The sequence below is a fragment of the Eleutherodactylus coqui genome, chromosome 2 (assembly GCF_035609145.1).
Source record: "Eleutherodactylus coqui strain aEleCoq1 chromosome 2, aEleCoq1.hap1, whole genome shotgun sequence".
Taxonomy (NCBI): domain Eukaryota; kingdom Metazoa; phylum Chordata; class Amphibia; order Anura; family Eleutherodactylidae; genus Eleutherodactylus; species Eleutherodactylus coqui.
Window position 1 is genome coordinate 262482896 of NC_089838.1, and position 18378 is coordinate 262501273.

General features: G+C 43.2%; 1 protein-coding gene across 1 annotated transcript in view; it reads left to right on the forward strand.

Moving 5' to 3' along the window:
- Positions 1–11451, forward strand: part of HACD3 (3-hydroxyacyl-CoA dehydratase 3) — a 36866-nt gene extending 25415 nt beyond the window's left edge. Inside the window, exons 8-11 of the mRNA XM_066592908.1 lie at positions 3118–3230; positions 6765–6871; positions 7285–7416; positions 9649–11451. Of these exons, the coding sequence (XP_066449005.1) occupies positions 3118–3230; positions 6765–6871; positions 7285–7416; positions 9649–9725 (429 nt within the window). The 3' untranslated portion in view covers positions 9726–11451. The remainder of the gene's footprint in view (positions 1–3117; positions 3231–6764; positions 6872–7284; positions 7417–9648) is intronic.
- The last annotated feature ends 6927 nt before the right edge of the window (positions 11452–18378 follow it).

The following is an 18378-nucleotide window of genomic DNA, read 5'->3' on the forward strand; positions in this document are numbered from 1 at the left end:
ACCCCTTTAATGGGTTAACCTGTTCTGTCTCCACTTAGAACCTGGCTGCTGCTGCAGTTCTTGTCTTGTTTGAAAGCCAAGACCCTTGGCTTTCAAACAAGACCAAAATCGCCCCACATGTACGGCCATTAGAATAGCACCTTCCCCTTGTTAACGAAAATATTTGCTAATTGGTATGTTTTCAGGTATCCAAATTAATAGTTAATGCTCGAGCATCGAGGAAGCTTACAAATCGCACACATTGAATGGGATTGGAAGTCATCTGTTTTCAATTAATAGGCAGAAGTATGTATACAAATATATTAGAAACAAGGCTAGAACACGCCTCACTTGTAATAATGATAACTTATTATTTATTATCATTGATTATTAAAACTCAACAAGAACAGTGACGTCTTAGAGGCAAGACTTCTCTCAGGCCGATTGGCACAATTTCTCATGAAACCTCTGTAAATTGGCCTTGAAGACGGCCTTGCATTCTTAAAACAGAACAATAATATGAGCTAAGGAAATACCGGAAGAAGAGCAGGTTACAAGACATAAAATGGAGGACAGGAATTATAGTTTCCCTCTCACCATTCTTGCCCTAACAGTGCATGGACAAAACTGTAAGGTCCCTTTCTCCCTGCCCGAGCACCATTTGGGCAAAACTGTCAGATGGATTAAAGTGAAAACCATTTGTGACATTTAGATCAGTGCCAAAGAGATTTCAACATTCTGGAGAGACCTTTTCATTATGGAAAACAGTGATGGTTCAAAATATCAGAGTTCACCAATGTTAACTCCTTATGTGTCCTATGTATCCTAAGGGCTCCTGTACATGGGCATGATTTCACCAGCAGTAAATTGCTGGCGAATCACGCTGTCTGAAGCTTTCCATAGCTTTGCTATGAAAAGCGCAGCCCCCCCCCCCTTGTCCATGAGCGGAGAATCATTGCAATTCTCCGCTCGCGGCCGGCAATTCGCAGCATGATGTGAATTGCCGCAATTCTCCGCGGTCAGCCTAGCTGTCAGGCTGAGAGCGGAGATCCGTCTGCTGGCTCCTGCTCCCAGGCGGAGATCCGCCGCAGGATACCGCAACGTCTGTGGGCAGGCAGCTTAAGACTCTTCATAAATTATCTGCAGTGGATTTCCAGTAGTTATGGATTCTAATGTTTTTAAAGTCACTCCTATGTGCTATGCCCATTTCACACGGGATGAGAATCTCACCATCTCGCTCATGCTCAGGCAGTAGATTTAGGCTGCACTTTTCTCGTTGGGAATCATGCATTTCTCATTCACTTAATCGTTCAGTGTTTCATATCCGTGTTTAAACAGCACAATAAGTGCCTTTGCTGGTGCTGCTTTTATGCCACTTGAAACTGAACAATGAATGAGAAGCGCACAATTCGACTGTCGTTCAGTTTTGCTCATTGGAACGGATAATCGTTCCATGTAAATGCTGTATTAAAATTGCTGCATCCTCCGAACAAAAGTTAGACTGTATATGGACAGCTTTGATCCTTTGGTGGAGAGATAGGGAGACCTAATATCTGCCATACACCTCTTGCAATTTAAATCTCTCTTAGGCTAGTTTCATATGGGCGATCATGATTTTGCCGCGAGAGAATCACAGCAAAATCGCGTCTTTGTTCCCGAGATTTTTGGGCCTGAGTAATGCTTTTTTTCTTTTTCTTAAAAATAATATCGCATCTCTGCCGCCCGCAATTAAAACACGCAATTATTTTAGTGCAAAAGTCAATAGGACTTTCTAATGTTAAACTCCAACGCAAGTTTGTTGCGATGCGATTAAAAAATTGCACATCACAGAAAGATAGAGCATGCTGCGATAATTTTTTTTTTTGTTCTCTCAACATCGCATCAGTGAAAACATTGCAGGTGGGAAGGAAACCATTGAAAATCATTGGTTTCATAATCTGCTTTTTTTACTGATTCCCTCGTCAGGCAAAAATCATGCAAATTTATTTTTTTTCTCTTGCCCATGTGAAACCACTAGAGATGAGCGAGTATACTCGCTAAGGACAATTGCTCGATCGAGCATTGTCCTTAGTGAGTATCTCCCCGCTCGGCAGAGAAGGTTCGGGTGACAGGTGAGTTGCGGCAGTAAGCAGGAGGGAGCGGGGGGAAGAGAGGGAGAGCGAGATCTCCCCGCTCTCCTCCGCCACTCGCTGCCAGCAGCCGAACCTTTTCTCTTGAGCGGCCAGGTACTCGCTAAGGGCAATGCTCACTCGAGCAATTGCCCTTAGCGAGTACGCTCGCTCTTCTCTAGAAACCACCCTTAAGGCCCGTACCCACTGGCAATAAATTTTCTTGCAATGCGAGAGTGAGTGAAAATGCATGACTATGAAACCAATGATTTTCAATGGTTTCATTGCCATTTACGATGTCTTCACTCAGGACTCGCAGCACTAAGTAAAATCTGCACTATCGCCCATTGTATTCAATGGGGCCGGCGGCAGCATAGTCAGCCCCATTGAAAACATAGGGGGTACATCGCGCTTCCTTGACACATTAAAGTTAAAAAAAAATGTACACCGTCTGGCTCTTCTGAATTCAATGAAGAGCTGAGCGCTGCCTTTGTATGATTGGTTGAGAGCTCAACCAATCGGAGGCAGTGCTTTCTGGAGGTGGGGATTTTTCAATCACCGGCCACCAGAAGACAGTTGAAGACTAACAGGGATGGAGAGCACCGCGGGCCCCATTGAAAGCAGTGGGATAGCATCGCGGACCTTGGCCACAGCTGTGTCAAGAGAGCGCAATGTACTGTCTGTTTTCAATGGGGACAACGCTGCTGCCGCCGGCCCCATTAAAAATAATTGGCGATAGCGTAGATTTTTCTTAGGGCTGCGCGCCTTGAGTGAAGACATCGCAAATGGGAATGAAACCATTGAAAATAATTGGTTTCATAGTCATGCCTTTTTTTCCACTCTCGCAGCGCAGGAAAGTCTATCGCCAGTCTGTATGAGGCCTTATAGTCAAGTTTTCTGGTAGCCAACTATATTGTGATGAATCCAGTAAGCGGTGGGAGGATCTGCCAACAGCATTTTGTACTCGCTTACTGTTGGACTAGGAGGAATACGCAGCACAGATATCAAGCATCTTTTCTGTGTCCTTTAGGTGTTTGGCAGGAACGTCATACTTTTTATCATCCTTGGGCAATTGGATGAAATGCAGAGTAAAGGAGCCGTCTTCTTCGTGTTTTACATGTGGAGCACTATCGAGATTTTCAGGTAGGTTTATACATCCCACTGATCAAAGCAAGGTGCAGCATATAACTAATAATGGGACATACTGATTACTCTGCAGCATTCATTTTTCAATAGCACATGTAATACTTCACTCCATAAATGCCATTGAGACTTCAGAGAGATAACAATTATCAGAGTTTTAATCTATTTTTTACTACATAGCTATATATGATGGGGTTCAGGTTCTACTGCGCGAAATTCACAAGTGCTAAGAAATGCTTTGCAGGATAGAAACAGAAACCCTGCTGGTCGAAGCACAAAATGTCATATGCGTTTGCCATTACCGTTGTTCTACACTGGATGGAAGACTTTCTCGGAGTATTTCGTTTTCTGTTTTTAGATTAAAATGTATTCTTTTTATTAAACTTTTTCCATAGAAACAAAAACATTCTAACATATCCCTTCCCACCCAATAGCCAACAGTACAGAGCGTACTTTGGTATACAGTATATACTCCAGGCAAACGAGAAGGCAAAGAACAAAAAATATAAAAAAAGAGCCAAGAATTACGATAATACATAGTCATAAGATACATGAGCATACAACCAAACCCCTTAGGATGCACTGAGGGGCATCAACACATTTCCCATAAGCTGAATGAAAGCCAGGGAGGCAGAGACCAGCCCAGGGCATCTAGCCACAGGGCCCACAGCTTCTCAAAGCACGAGGGAGCTTTCCTTTTCAGGTAGACACTCTTTTTTGGTTGGGCATGACTTAGTGTTATGTTCTCTGCAATAAGGAAGAACACTGGGTAGTGTTCAACGCACTGCTAATAACTTCCAGGTTGTATAAAAAAACGGCCTATGTGCCACTTTTCCGCTATCATCTGTTTGTAAATCAGTAGTACATCTCAGGACACGTACCAGAGGTTCCATATGTATCACTACCGGGTAGACATAATCTCAATTATGGCCATCCAGAAAGTATGCCGTAGGAGACCGTTCCAGAACATGTGCATAATGTCCGCCATAGCCATTGTGCACCTCATAGAATGGTAGAGTTGGAAGGGACCTCCAGGGTCATCGGGTCCAGCCCCCTGCTCAGTGCAGGATTCACTAAATCATCCCAGACAGATATTTGTCCAGCCTTTGTTTGAAGACTTCGATTGAAGGAGAACTCACCACCTCCAGTAGTAACCTGTTCCACTCATTGATCACCCTCACCTGGGACAGTTAGTATCCCGCCCGAATACCCATCTTGAACAACTGCATCGGCGCCCTGTAGACTCGGTGTTGAAGGAATTGCTGGGATAAACATTTTGCTTGACTTCTTAAAAGGATTTGGGAATAGCTTCTGAAATGGCCCTCCAGTGTTCCTCCATGATGGGACAAAGGTCTGCCTCCCAGTTAGCTCTAGCAGATATAGGATACCTATCAAGAGAAGTAGTTGATGCACAGTAGATAAAGGATATAAGGCTTGAGGTGGCCCCTCAGAAGATCTATAACTACGTTGTCATGCACCCTCAAAAGCACCCTCCTACTTTGTACCCCATATGTGCGCTGTAGTTGCAAAAATTGAGGAGGGAAAAAAACAGCTTTGTGGCATATTAAAGTCCAACTGGAATTGTTTTGAAAACCCCTGAGGACGTGAGTTGATGCTTGTGGAGAACTTCTATCACCTAAACCCATGTAAAGACTGCATTTCTGTGAATTTAGGGCTATGCCAAATGGGGGAATATTTAGTGTCCCCTTACAATTTTCCGCACGGATTTGAACTTTTCTCATGCTCTATGTATTAAGGTCAATGTTGGCAAACCACGCCTCAGCTATACCCAACCACCTGATGGAAAGTCATCCCTATAGATCTAGAGGTCTGCTGGACCTTTCACCCACTGAAATGTTGACAAAACTCAGAGCTTTGGGAGCACCAGGCCACCCTCATCCTCTAACAACTGGGTATTTAGTTTAAAGGCGTTGTCCCACTTCTAGCAGTTGGGCTGAAGGAAACAGTTGGCTCCATACATTGCACAGTGGCCCGTGTGGGTACTGCAGTCCTATTGAAGACTTACCGAGCTGTCTGCTTCCTTCAGCAAAACAGAAATGGGACAACCCTGTTAATGTAATGTGTCTCCACATCGAAAATTGCAGGAAGGCGCAATAAAAAGATCCTGTCAATGTGCTATATGTATCAACTTTATGTTTAGAACATCCTTAAATAAGGGATTTGGGGTGAAAATGTGTCCATTAGGCACATGGGGAATTCCATTTTCCTGTTTCATCATGGGAACAGAAAAGCTGAATGCAAGCTCCAGCTAATGACGAGAACAGCGCCAGACGAATCTCGTTGATAACAGAGTCTGTCAGGCCTCTGTCATGCTGTCCGACATTTTGCTGGACAATACGGCACAGCATGCTGCACTATATTGTCCAGTATTTTATACCGATCTTTGCTGGAGGCCCCAAACGCAACCTTCAGTGTAGATCTGAACAAAGCTTAAAGGTATGGCCTGGTTTAGGTCTATAAAAGGGAATTCAGATTTTAAATATAGGGAATGGTTATTTACTAACTGGAGTGCAGAGTGGTTACAGAGGGATGGCTGTCACTCAGCATATGGATACATTACATGGACAGGCATTAATTTCAGTGTAATCCTGTATAGTGATGCTGCTGCAGAGCTATTAAACCCTTTAGGACACGGCCTGTTTTGCTTCTAAGGCTGCGACAATTTTGAAAGGGGGGTCGGGTTATTCTCCACTTTTCGAAAGCCATAGTTTTTTTTATTTGTCCATTGCTATAGCCATATGAGGGCTTGATTCTTTGCATGGCAAGCTGTAGATTTAATTTTTTTTTTTTCTGCTGGTTGGTACGATTAAGACCAAAATTACATTTTTTTTTTTTAAATTTTTTTTTTTTTAAACCTGCTTCTCAGGCGATTACACAGTTACTCGAAAAGACTGCTACTCGATCGAGTAGCAGCCTTAAACGAGCGTGCTCGCTCATCTCTAATTATTGCTATTCATAGTAATCATAGGCCATGGCAGACCTGGATGCTACTGCCCGGCACTGGCACCTGTTTGCCATAGCAGCCTATCGACCCTCCGCAATTAAATCACCGTGAGCCGATTACATCACAGAGGGAGCGCCCTCCGTCTGTGAACCCTTTACATGCCATGATCAATATTGATTGCGGCATATTAGGTGTTGGCAGCAGAGGGACAGTGTTCCCACCAATCCCCTCTGCTACAGCAGGGGCCTGGCTGTCCGGCACAGCCGGCTCCCACTAGAGATGACGCAGGCTCAGTTTTCGATCAGTGCCTTCCATAGGAAATACATTTACATCCATTTGTGGGAACCTCTTCCCAGCTTGGGCATAAACTTGCATCCTGAAGCGGGGTTAAATACTTTCTACACAGATTACACCTGCTTATTAGGCGTCCCAGCAGCAGGACACCATGCAAATTATTTGGTGTCGGGAAATTGCTATTCGAGTAGTGGATTGTACACGGTGGACATGTCCGTTAAGTGCCCTTTTAATATGTATGTGAGCTGATGTTATTGACCTTCCATTGTCACCAGGTATCCATTCTACATGTTGGCCTCCATAGACATGCAGTGGAAGCTGCTTACATGGATTAGGTACACTATCTGGATTCCTACCTACCCACTGGGTATTGTTTCAGAAGGTACGTAATAATGGTGGGTCATGGATACAGCATCTGTAATAACTTCATGTACAGAGTACTTGTTAGATATTGTCACCTGCCTTCTTAATAGACCTTCATGTACCTACACTCAGTACACTCCTCGTTACAAATGAGTGTCATTATAGAGGGTAGTGAAATTAGAAGTTCCTTAGAGCTTGTACCCCCACCATGATTCCTGAGTTCTAGAAAACATGGGACGAGCTCGAGACTTCAGTCCCTGGAGCCTTACAGTTCAATGGTATTGGTGCAGATTTCGCACTCTACTAGAAGAGGTGCTGGGACTTTAGACAGCACTTACTGCCCTAATCCTTTCGCTAGGTTATCACATTGGATGAACTTTGTAAGCTGTGTTTGTGTGGATGTGATTATAGCTGATGGTTCATCTCCCATAGCTGTTTGTATAATCCTGTCAATGCCGATCTTCACGGAGACCGGGAAATTCAGCCTCCAGCTCCCATCCCCACTGAATGTGAATGTCAGCTTCTCCGTCTTCCTTTCCATCTACCTGGTGCTCTTGTTTATCGGTAAGTTCTTATCTTCCAACTTCTAAATGCAGTTTAAGTCAGGAGACCAAAACTAAAAATGCGCTTACAACCCATAAGCCTCATATACGTAGTCAGATATACTGTACAGGTATTATATAATTAGTATCCCTGCTAGGGAAAAGTGATAAGGAAAAAGACCTGGGGGTACTGGTGGACTGTAGATTTAACTGGAGCAGTCAATGCCAATCAGCTGCTGCAAAAGCAAGGGACGAGAACATTATTCTTCCACTATATAGGCACTTGTCAGGCCTCACATGGAATACTGTGTACAGTTCTGGACACCGGGGCTCAAGAAAGATGAGCAGTGCCTGAGGAAGTTCAAAGAAGGGCAACTAAATTAATAAACGGAATGGGAGGACTGGAATACCCGGAGAGGCTATCAAAATTAGGATTATTCACCCTGGAAAAAAGATGGCTAAGGGGCGACCAAATAACCATGTATAAATACATGAGGGGACAATACAAGGATCTCTCCCATGATCTGTTTATACCCAGGACTGCGACGGTAACGAGAGGGCATCCGCTACGTCTAGAAAAAAGCAGGTTTTCACCAACACAGAAGTGGGGTTCTTTACTGTAAGAGCAGTGAGACTGGAACTCTCTGCCTGAGGACGTGGGGATGGCAAAATTCATAGAGGAGTTTAAGAGGGGACTAGATGTTTTTCTAGAGCACTATGATATTACAGGATATATACACTAAATACCAGGTGAATTGATGATCTCAAATGTTGATCCAGGGATTACTCTGGCTGCCATTATGGAGTCAAGAAGGAATTGTCTTCCTCTGGACCAACAAGGAAGGGGTTGAAACAGGCTGACCTAGATGGACATTGTCTGATATACTATGTTACTATGTATGGAAAGGACGTTTCTGACATGTAACTTGTTTTTAACCTTTTACTTGTATGAAAGCACAATTGGGCTACTAATTTGCATCAATGTATGGGCTATTCATATTGAAATTGGGGAAGAAGCGTTCAAATAAAGCTGACAGATCTTCCATGCTCATGTCTTTAGCTAAAGGCACATTTAGACACAATTATTATCACTCAAAAGATTTCTTTTGAGCGATAATCATTGTGTCATTTACAGCGCAAGATGATTGCTCAAACGTTAATCGATCACCTTGTGCTCTGAGCGGAGAATGCAGAAGACAAGCGGGACTGATTGTCTTCTACATCCAGCTGTTCCCCACTCGGAGCGCCCAGGTAGTATACAGCCGAGCGCTGCGAGCGGAGGATGCAGAAGACAAGCGGAGTGTCCCCGCTTGTCTTCTGCATCGAGCTGTTTTCTGCACGGAGCACCCAGCTGTTATACAGCCGAGCGCTCCGAGCGAGGAATGGAGAACAGGGCTGGACGGCTCTGTTCTTCTTACCCCGCCTGTCATCAGGGAGCGGGATAGAGCTGAAACAATAGCTATCAGTTTGCCCTATTTGTGATCACTGCTGGATCCCTGCTCTGACGAGTGAATTTGGTGCTTGCCACACATATGCAGTGCCACTCTATTCATTTCATTGGGGCTGACAGAAATAGCTGTGCTGACTGGAGTAGTTAGCCAGAAGGGGGGCAAACCAATATATCAGTTTTCACCTATCGAGTAACATAGTATGGGGAAAAAAGACATGTGTCCATCAAGTTAGCCTATTCACCCCATCCCCAATGTTGATCCAGAGGCAAGCAAAAAAAACAGGTAGAAGCCAATTTCCCCATTTAAGGGGAAAAAACTCCTTCCCGACTCTAATCTGGCAATCAGAATAATCCCAGGATCACCGACCCTTCTCAAGTAATTAATGACTATTACCTGTAATATTGTTATGTTCAAGAAAGGCGTCCAGGCCCCTCTTTAACTCTTTTATTGAATTCACCATCACCACGTCCTCAGGCAGAGAGTTCCATAGTCTCTCTCCTCTTACGGTAAAGAACCCCCTTCTGTGTAGAAGGATAAAAACTGAAAAATTCCCTACCTCCAGAATACACCTTTAGTACCCCCAGCAAGTCATGTCTTCAGGATTCCCTTAGTATTACACAGGTGATGTGATTTTTATCACTGCCTCTCTATATCATCGGATGTTGGGAGGACTTGAAGGCGGGAGTTGATAAACGCTGTACTAGAACATTTGAAGTCGTGCAAACAACTCGATGTGTTCATATGTATAGAGATAAAATATAAGTCAATTAGGCTTCATTTTTCAATCTTTTCTTCCATGACAGGAGGATTCATTAATCTCCGCCACCTGTACAAACAAAGATGTAGACGTTTGAGAAGTCGGAAGAGGAAGACGCATTGATGTCTGCCAGTTTATTTTTAAATGGGTGGGATCAGAATTTACCTAAAATTCTTCAGGGATTTTTCTTTTTTTTTAACCCTCACTTCTCCACATCCTTTCACTGTAAACTTTTGTTTTGTTTGTTTTTATTACTGGGACCAAAGAATTAATGTTGAATGAATTTCTTGGCCCTTTAACATCACCTTAATGGTTCTAGTAATGGGCAGCACTTGAGCACTGTTGGTGTTACAGACACTTATACTGAATATGTACTATGAATAACTATTAGTTTTGATCAGAATTATCACCCATAAGTCACATGACTGTCCCTGTGACACATACCCTGTTTCCCTGAAAATAAGACATACTCTGAATATAAGACATAGCAGGATTTTCCAGAATTTTTGAGGATGCAAAATGATTTTTCAGGTTTTGAGGATGCTTGAAATATAAGTCCTACTCCAAAATTAAGCCCTGCTAACAGTTAATTAAAAAAGTCAATTTAAATAGTGTCCAGGCAGCTATACATGTAAAAAAGTTCAACCTTTTTGAACAAAAATTAATATAAGACACTGTCTTATTTTCGGGGAAACAGGGTACACTGAATGGCTTCTTTATTAAAGACGCTCATCGAGTGACGCATTGAACCTCCTTTTGGCCTTTAGGAGTACAACAGGTCACGACTATACGGCCCTTTTAGCATGGGTTTTTGTCCTTCTGAAAATAGCCTTCTGCCATTAAGTTCAAACCTTCATGGCAGTTGCTTACACTGTCCGTCAGAATGGCTAGGTTAGCCCTATTGTCCAAATGTCCATCCACAGGTAGCAGAGGATCCAGGGTGTGCCAAGAGAATATTCCTCACAACATTACTTCACCTCCACTAGCCTGGACTGTTGACACTTGACTGGAAGGGTTCATCAATTCTTGCTATTTGCACCACATTCTGACCCTGCCATCAAAATGGTGAAATAGAAATCTGGATTCATGGGATTTAGTTGATGTTTTTCCACTACTTCATGATCTGTTTTTTGCACTCTTTTGCCCACTGGAGTTTTGCCCTTTCTCGTTACACAACAATGGATCAAACTGGTCATCTACTGTTCTAGCCCGTCCATGCTAAGGAATGATGAGCTTTGTATTTGGACACATTAGTTGCGGCACCAGAATTGTATTTGGGTGCATTTTCCTTGACTGTGCACCACCTGTTCCTCAGAATGATTCTCGACCGCCTCTTCTGATCTCTTTTGTTGACAAGTTGTTTATGTGAATGCATAGGATCCCCTTTCGCTGGAGGTTTTATCATTCTCGTTATACTCTTGACAACTTGCATGAGAGAACCCTACAAGGTTGGCAGTGGATGAAATCTTAGCCCTGGCTAGTCTTTTTGGAAGTTGTTCAAATTGTTCAATTTTCCCATTCTAATGTGGATTCACACTGAAACTGATCCATAGAAAACTCTATTACTTGATTTTCTGTTGCATTCCGGGGTTACGGGTCTAATTTCCATGCAGAGAAGCACTGATCGTGGAAGGGCCAGTGTCTGTAATAAAGTGCCATTCAGTGGAGCATGTTCCTACCACAGAGCATGGACATAAGTTGTATATGAATCTCAGACTACTTAAGTTGGCATCAGCAGGCTCTGAAAATATAGTTAAGAGATATATTGAATCACTTTTTTTTTGTAGTGCTGAAATATTTCTGGCAATATGTAAAAGGTGCCGTCCAAATAAAGGTTTATTCTTTGCAACCAGAAGACTTAGATATGGTGCTGTGCCACTGAAGTTACAAATGAGTTCTTGCTGGGTTATGAAACTATGAATGTGCAATATGTAGTGTAAAATTAAACAACTGATATTTTTACTTTAACACATTTGGTAATAGTTGTATTGGGATAATGATCATCATTGAAAGATAATCTAAAATGGTGTGTATAGCAGCCCGCCGTGTTGGCCTAGTGTGTAGAGATGAGCGAGCACGCTCGTTAAGGTCAGTTACTCGAGCGAGCCTCGCTCATTTTGAGTAACTGCCTTCTCTCTCACTCCTCCCACCCCCCCTCCCGAGCACACTCGGAGGAGAAGGCAGTTACTCGAGATGAGCGAGGCTCGCTCGAGTAACTGACCTTACCGAGCATGCTCGCTCATCTCTACTAGTGTGATATGTTCTCCATATGACAAGCAATTTGCATATATTGCTCTCTATGCTGATCACTTATAAACTTAAAGGACTCCAATCCACATTTTTTTTCTATTCCTGCTCCACACCTCTCACATGATTGCAATCACATTTTGGAGGTCTCCTCTGTATATTGCAGCCACTTCCATGCAGTGCAGCCCCCTGTCTGATGCTTATTAGGCACTATCTTGTGGGTGAGATTTTTTTACCTTCACTTTCAAATCAATCCCATGATGCATCGGCACAGCATTAGCTAGAGGCTATACCATTTGTGCCTGCTGGGAGGACAGTTTAAATTACCTTCCCTTCTACATTCTTATAAAATAAGCTACAGACTATAAGTATGCAGTTGGGAGGATGAGCTGTTGTGATCATCATTAGTAACTGACAGGAGTGCATATGTCGTCTTCTAAGCAGCTTCTGTGGTAGGATCCATGTAACAACATTACACAGACTGAGAAACTGACCACATAAACCCAAGTAATTCTCAGCTGGTCAGAATTGGGATCACAGAGGGGACAGCAGAACATAAAAATTACAATAGTACTGTGGAGTGCCGGATGACAGAGGAAGGGGGACAAAGATGAACTGAAAACAGTATATCAATACAATAATTATTGTAATAGTAATTATAATGGTACAGGGTACCAGATGACAGGGCAGGAGGGGAAAAGGGGGATGATCTGGAGGATCTGCAGAGTCTGTCAATACAATTGCACTACAGGGTGGGGAAAGAGGACCACCATTCTCTGTAATAGCTCGGCACTCCCTGCTAGGCTGTGAACGCTACGTCACTAGTGACGTAGCATACATTGCCCGTCAGGAAGACGACTGCCTGTGAATGGACACTTAGTCACCGGAAGAAGAGGATCCAGACGGCTTGTGGTGAGGTGACCCGGGGTAACTGCAGGAGACAGGAGAAGATCGGCAAGGAGAAGATGTGGTAAGTAGACTGACTGGAGAGAAATAGGTAAGTATAGAATTTTTTTTTTTATTTTTTTAACAGAACCCCTTTAACCCCTTCCCGCCCCAGGACGTACCGGTACGTCCTGGAAGCCTGGTACTTCCCGCAACAGGACGTACCGGTACGTCCTGGGGATAGCTCGAGATCACATATGATCCCGCGCTATCCTGCAGCGGGAGCCGGCTGTCAGTCACAGCCGACGTCCCGCTGCAACAGCGGGGGGGCATCGGAGATGCGCCCCCCGCTGTTAACCCCTACCCTGCCGCGATCTAAGTAGATCGCGGCAGGGAAAGAGTTCACAGAGGGACCGCACTCCCTCTGTGTCTCCGGCCGGCACTCGCGATGTCATCGCGAGAGCCCGGCCTGTCACCATGGCAACAGGACACCAGACACTGGCGTCCTGTATTGCCTATGATCGCTGTGTAAGCGATAAGGCATGGCAGAGCAGTAGCTCTGCCATGCCTTATGACAGCAATCATAGGCACAGTGCTGCAAGTCCCTCAGAGGGATTCAAATAGTGTAAAAAAAAAAGAAAAGAAAAATGTAAAAAAAACTTTTTTTTTTTATGCTTTTTCTAATATTAGCATAAAAAAAGGTAAAAGAAAATTAAAACCCCACATATTGGGTATTGACGCGTCCGTAACGACGTGTACAAAAAGTTGCAATAAAAGTGATCAAAAAAGCCGTACATTCCCCAAAATGGAACCAACAAAAACTACAGCTCGTCTTGCAAAAAATAAGCCCTTATAGAGCTCCGTACATAGAAAAATAAAAAAGTTACAGGACTTTGAATGCAGCGATAGAGAAAAAAAAAATTTCCAAAAAAAAGGGTTTTTATTGCAAAAAAGTGTAAAATCCCTTAAAAAAATATAAGAATTTTGGTATCGTTGTAACCGTACCGACCCGCACAAAAAATTTTGTGTTTCATTTATGCTGCATGATTAACGCTGTAAAAAAAAAAAAAAAAGCTATGGCAGAATTGATGCGTTTTCTCTCCCTGTTATCATAAAAAAATTATAAAAGTTTTACGATATAGTCTATGTACCCAAAAGTGGCACCGATAAAAACTACAGCTCGCCACGCAAAAAACATGCCCTTATACGGCCGCGTCAACGGAAAAATAAAGTTATGGCTTTTGAAAAATGGAGATGAAAAAATACCAAAAATCGCTTGGTCCTCTACGCCAAAATAGGCTGTGTCATTAAGGGGTTAAAGAGATATAATAGCTGTGTAGTATTGAATGTCCACAGTTATACTAAACAGCTTGTGAAAGAGGAGAAGAGAGGGGGAGCTGAACGTTTGCTGGTTCATGAGAAGACAACAAGTGATCAGGGTTAGGAACGACCCACAAGAGGCAGAAACCAGTATGTAGGAGCACTTCTAAAAGCATAAGAAGGAAAGCTCAGTGCAAAAAACAGGTAAGTGTATATTTTCTTTCCACCAGACACTAAGATATTTATATTGATTATTCATACACAAAGCTTTCCATAACCTTTAAGCTGTTGAAAAGCCATTGAAAGGGCAAACAATATAAAACTTTCTGTACCGTTGAGTCAAGTTAAACATTGCTACATCTGTACAACCACACATGGAGTCTGTGTTGCTAAACTGAATGCTGCACAAGGCAGCTCTGCCCAAGTAAAAGCGCTGCGATTGTTCTATCGCCTGCGTGAGGGTGACCTAATGCGGGGACTTTGGGTCCGTCATTTTGAACATCAGTAAAGTCATGAACCTTACAGCCCTTTTACATGCGCCGACAGGCGTTTAAACGACTTCATGAGCGCTGACGACACCACAAAGGCTTTTTACTGGCTTCTCGCTCAGTGCTTAACCTACGTGTAAAAGTTCTCAGCCCTTCGCATAACAAGAAGCCACTGATCTAGCGCTAGTTTGTTCGATGACTGACAGTCAGCGCTAATGACAAGTGAACAAATAGTGAGCGGGTTTTTTTTTTTACAGGTAACTATTCTCACTCCGATTCGTTCGTTTGAACAATAATTGTTACATGTAGTTAATGTAGTTTCTAAGGGATTGTTTATTTGAGGCTTCTTTCACACGAGCGTTTTATCGCAGCTATTTCGCTTGAAATAAAAAAACGGCCGAAAATCATGGCCATCTGAAGCATTGGATTCCAATGCATTTGTTCAGATGGGTGATTTTTTAAAAAAAAATTTTTTTTTGGTGCGTAAAATCGGCTGGACGGAAAAGATATTCAGTGCGGATTCTGGACGGACGATTCTATACATGCTCAGAAAAGGTAGGTCTTGTCCTATTTTTTGCGGTAATACGCCGGAAGGTCCCATGGATTCCTATGAGAGCTGTTGAAAAAAGGGAGGTGGGAGGGAGTTTAGCAGCAGCTTGCGCTGCTAAAGTCTGTCCCCCTCCCCTTGCCAGCAGCTCCCATAGGCTTGGGCGGGACTAGCTCTGCTAAGCTCCCACATTGAACCACCCCCTCCCCTTGCTGGCAAGGTGCAGAAAGGGGGAGGGAAATTAGCGCAACAGCTCTGCTAACCTCCCACCCACTCCCTTTGCCAACAGCCGGAGAAGGGGAGGGAGTTAAGCAGAGCGAAATACCCCACCCACCCCCCTTCCCCACCGGCTGTCTGAATGGGCTTGAAAACAGGAGATGCAGTCGTGACTTGGTTGCAGCTGCCTCTCCTTCATGTGTTTTTTTTGGGGGGGCCTGTGTGAAAGAGCCCTTCATTGGAAACAATGCTGCTCCCAAGCCTGCTAGTAGGACAATCACAGTAAGGGCTTCTACCCACTAGTGTTTTTTTTTAACTCTGCGATATCACTGCATTATTTTTCAATGGGACTTTCTAATGTTAAAATCGCATCGCACAAAAAACACAATTGCACAAACTTGCGATTTTAACATTAGAAAGTCCCATTTGAAAAAAAAACCAGCGATATTGCGTTAAAAAAAAAACAACACTAGTGGGTAAAAGCCCTTATACAGATATAAAGTCAGTGTTTCTGTACGGAAAAAGTCACAAGCAACCTTGCGATTATTGCAAGAAACGTGTGACAGCTGGTAGCCCCACGCTTTAAAAATTCAGTATCCCTCCTGTAAAATGCAGGTGCCTGGCCTCTTAAGCTTATCGTATTGCATCCATGTCACCCCCTCTTTACTCCACTTTACGTAAATTATAGACGTTCACATACCGCTATTGGGGGGGGGGGGGGAGAATCACAATTTTTAAAGGGGGTATCCAGCTCTTGAAAATTCTTGGGATAGGCCATTAATATCTGATGAGTGGGAGTCTGCCACCTTAGAGCCTCGCCGATCATCTGATTGAAGGGGTTCAGGCACTTGTGTGAGCGCTGCAGCCTATTGCAATCCTGTTTGTACTCGGGATGTTGTATTCTTCAGAGCGGCCAGTGGGAGTACTGCAGCACTATTACATTGAACTGAATGGGACAACAGTGCCGGATATCAGCATATGTAACTTGGACATACTTTGATAACCATACGGTTCTCTATAAGCTTATAGCACCAGTCCCCTGATGACGCCAGGTCACTGGCGAAATATGTTGGGGAGCTATATATGTGAGGTTTTAGGTCGGAACCTGAGTATGCAGCAGGGACCTGTGTTATATAGCAAGACATTTCAGCAGAGGATATAATTAAGTTAGGATAGAATATATACTAGATAGAAGATAAAGATGGCCCACAAGGGTCACACTAGGCTTTAGAAACCCCAAACCTGAAAAGAACGTTTGCCACAAGGCAATTCTTGTCCATCAATTTTGATTGTGACAATCATGATAACACAATGTCACAACTGCAATGATGTCATAATCACAATGGGGGGGGGGGGGGTGCTATTGTCAATCTTAATTAGGATTTTCCTGACAGCCATCTTACACATTTGTGTAGATCCTAGACTGCAGCTTTGTGCCACACAGCTAATAGGAAAAGAGAGGTGGAGCAAAACCCGTACAGTTGTGTTGGTTGTGAACAATGATACTATAAAAGTGGTGAAGAGAGTGAGGTGGTAACTTCAATAGTGGAGGTGCTGCCTGACCAGATGACACACCACCTGGGTGGGCGTGATGAAGTAAGAGAATAGGACTAATACTGGCAGTGGAGAAGGCGCAACACTCCAGATTAAAGCAAATAGGAAGTGACCAAAGGTTTGGGAAACTTCTCCTTTTATTTATTTAAGTACGTGATCAGCTTATGAAAACGTGTTTCGGGGATAACCCCTTCGTCAATTCAGCTGGTGTTTAAAACATACAAGCAAGTGGTGGGTCCCAAAAGGGTTAATGATTAGATCTGTTTACCTGTGGGGGTGCAGGTCAGCCAGGGCAGGAGCAGGAGAAGTTCACAGGAGCATCGCTAAATGCAAGTATGTATCTGCTAGATAAAGAAGAACTGCATCAGAATAATGAAATTATTATCAAGCTCTCAGACAAGGGTGTTGATATTGTAATGGAGAAACTGGATTATAGGATCACGGCCCAAAAAGTGCTGATGGATAAACCTATATGAGACCTTGTCCAAAAACTGGATGGCATAGTTTTTGGCTGAACTTTAATGCAATTCTGCTTGAGGCTACAGTTATAATAGATTGATGGATTTGGGTTAAACATAAACTTCATTTTAACTGCAGCCACATTTTATGCCCTTTCAAAATATTACAAGAAAACAGTACCATTTACAGTTTCAGGTAATGATGATAGTCTATTTTTGTATAGCGCCAACATATTCCGCAGCGCTTACATAGACAGGGGGGAATACAGAAAGACAAAAGTACAAACATTACAGAACCACGGTTACATAGTAATCAGTTGATGGAAACAATAGGGGTGAGGGTCCTGCTCCAACGAGCTTACATACTACAAGTAATGGGGGGATACTGAAGGTAAAGGGCTGGAGATGTGCACAGTATGGCGGGGTGGAGTGTGAATGATGATTTTATCCAGAATGTTAGTGTGTATAGTGTGAGTGGTGAGGCATTTGGGGACTTCAGTACCTTTTTTTTTTAATTCTTTGGACAACAAAGCTACTATCATGAGAATGCGTGAGATTACGCTCCCGTAGACTGTTTTACTTGCTAGCATCAGTAGCAAGAGCTTATTTAGTACACTTCTTGTCAAAATAAAAAATAAAAAATTCTCCAGCACCTAGAAGAAGTTATTTTGCTGCAAAACTCAGCATGCAGTTCCATCTCAGGCAGATATATAAATGATGAGTTGTGGTGTGATTAAATGAATGCTCTTGCCACCTGGGGTCCTAAAAGAGGTTCCCCACTTGGCCTATAAAAAGGCTCTCAGAGGCTTCTTGTGTGTAGTGACCTCTTCTTCAATAAGTTCCGACAGTAGAAAAAAGTAATTACATATAATAGAACTTAAAATTCTTGGAGGGGGCAGCAAATGCTCCTGTCTGCCTTCTTCCAGGACTGCTATTCCATTTCAGTATCACCCGGCTAGGCCAAACAAGTACAAGCACAAAGGGTTCTTCAAAAGTTGCTTTATTAAGTCAAATAGATAAAAGAACAGCTATGACGTGTTTCCAAGGCGGCAAACAAAATA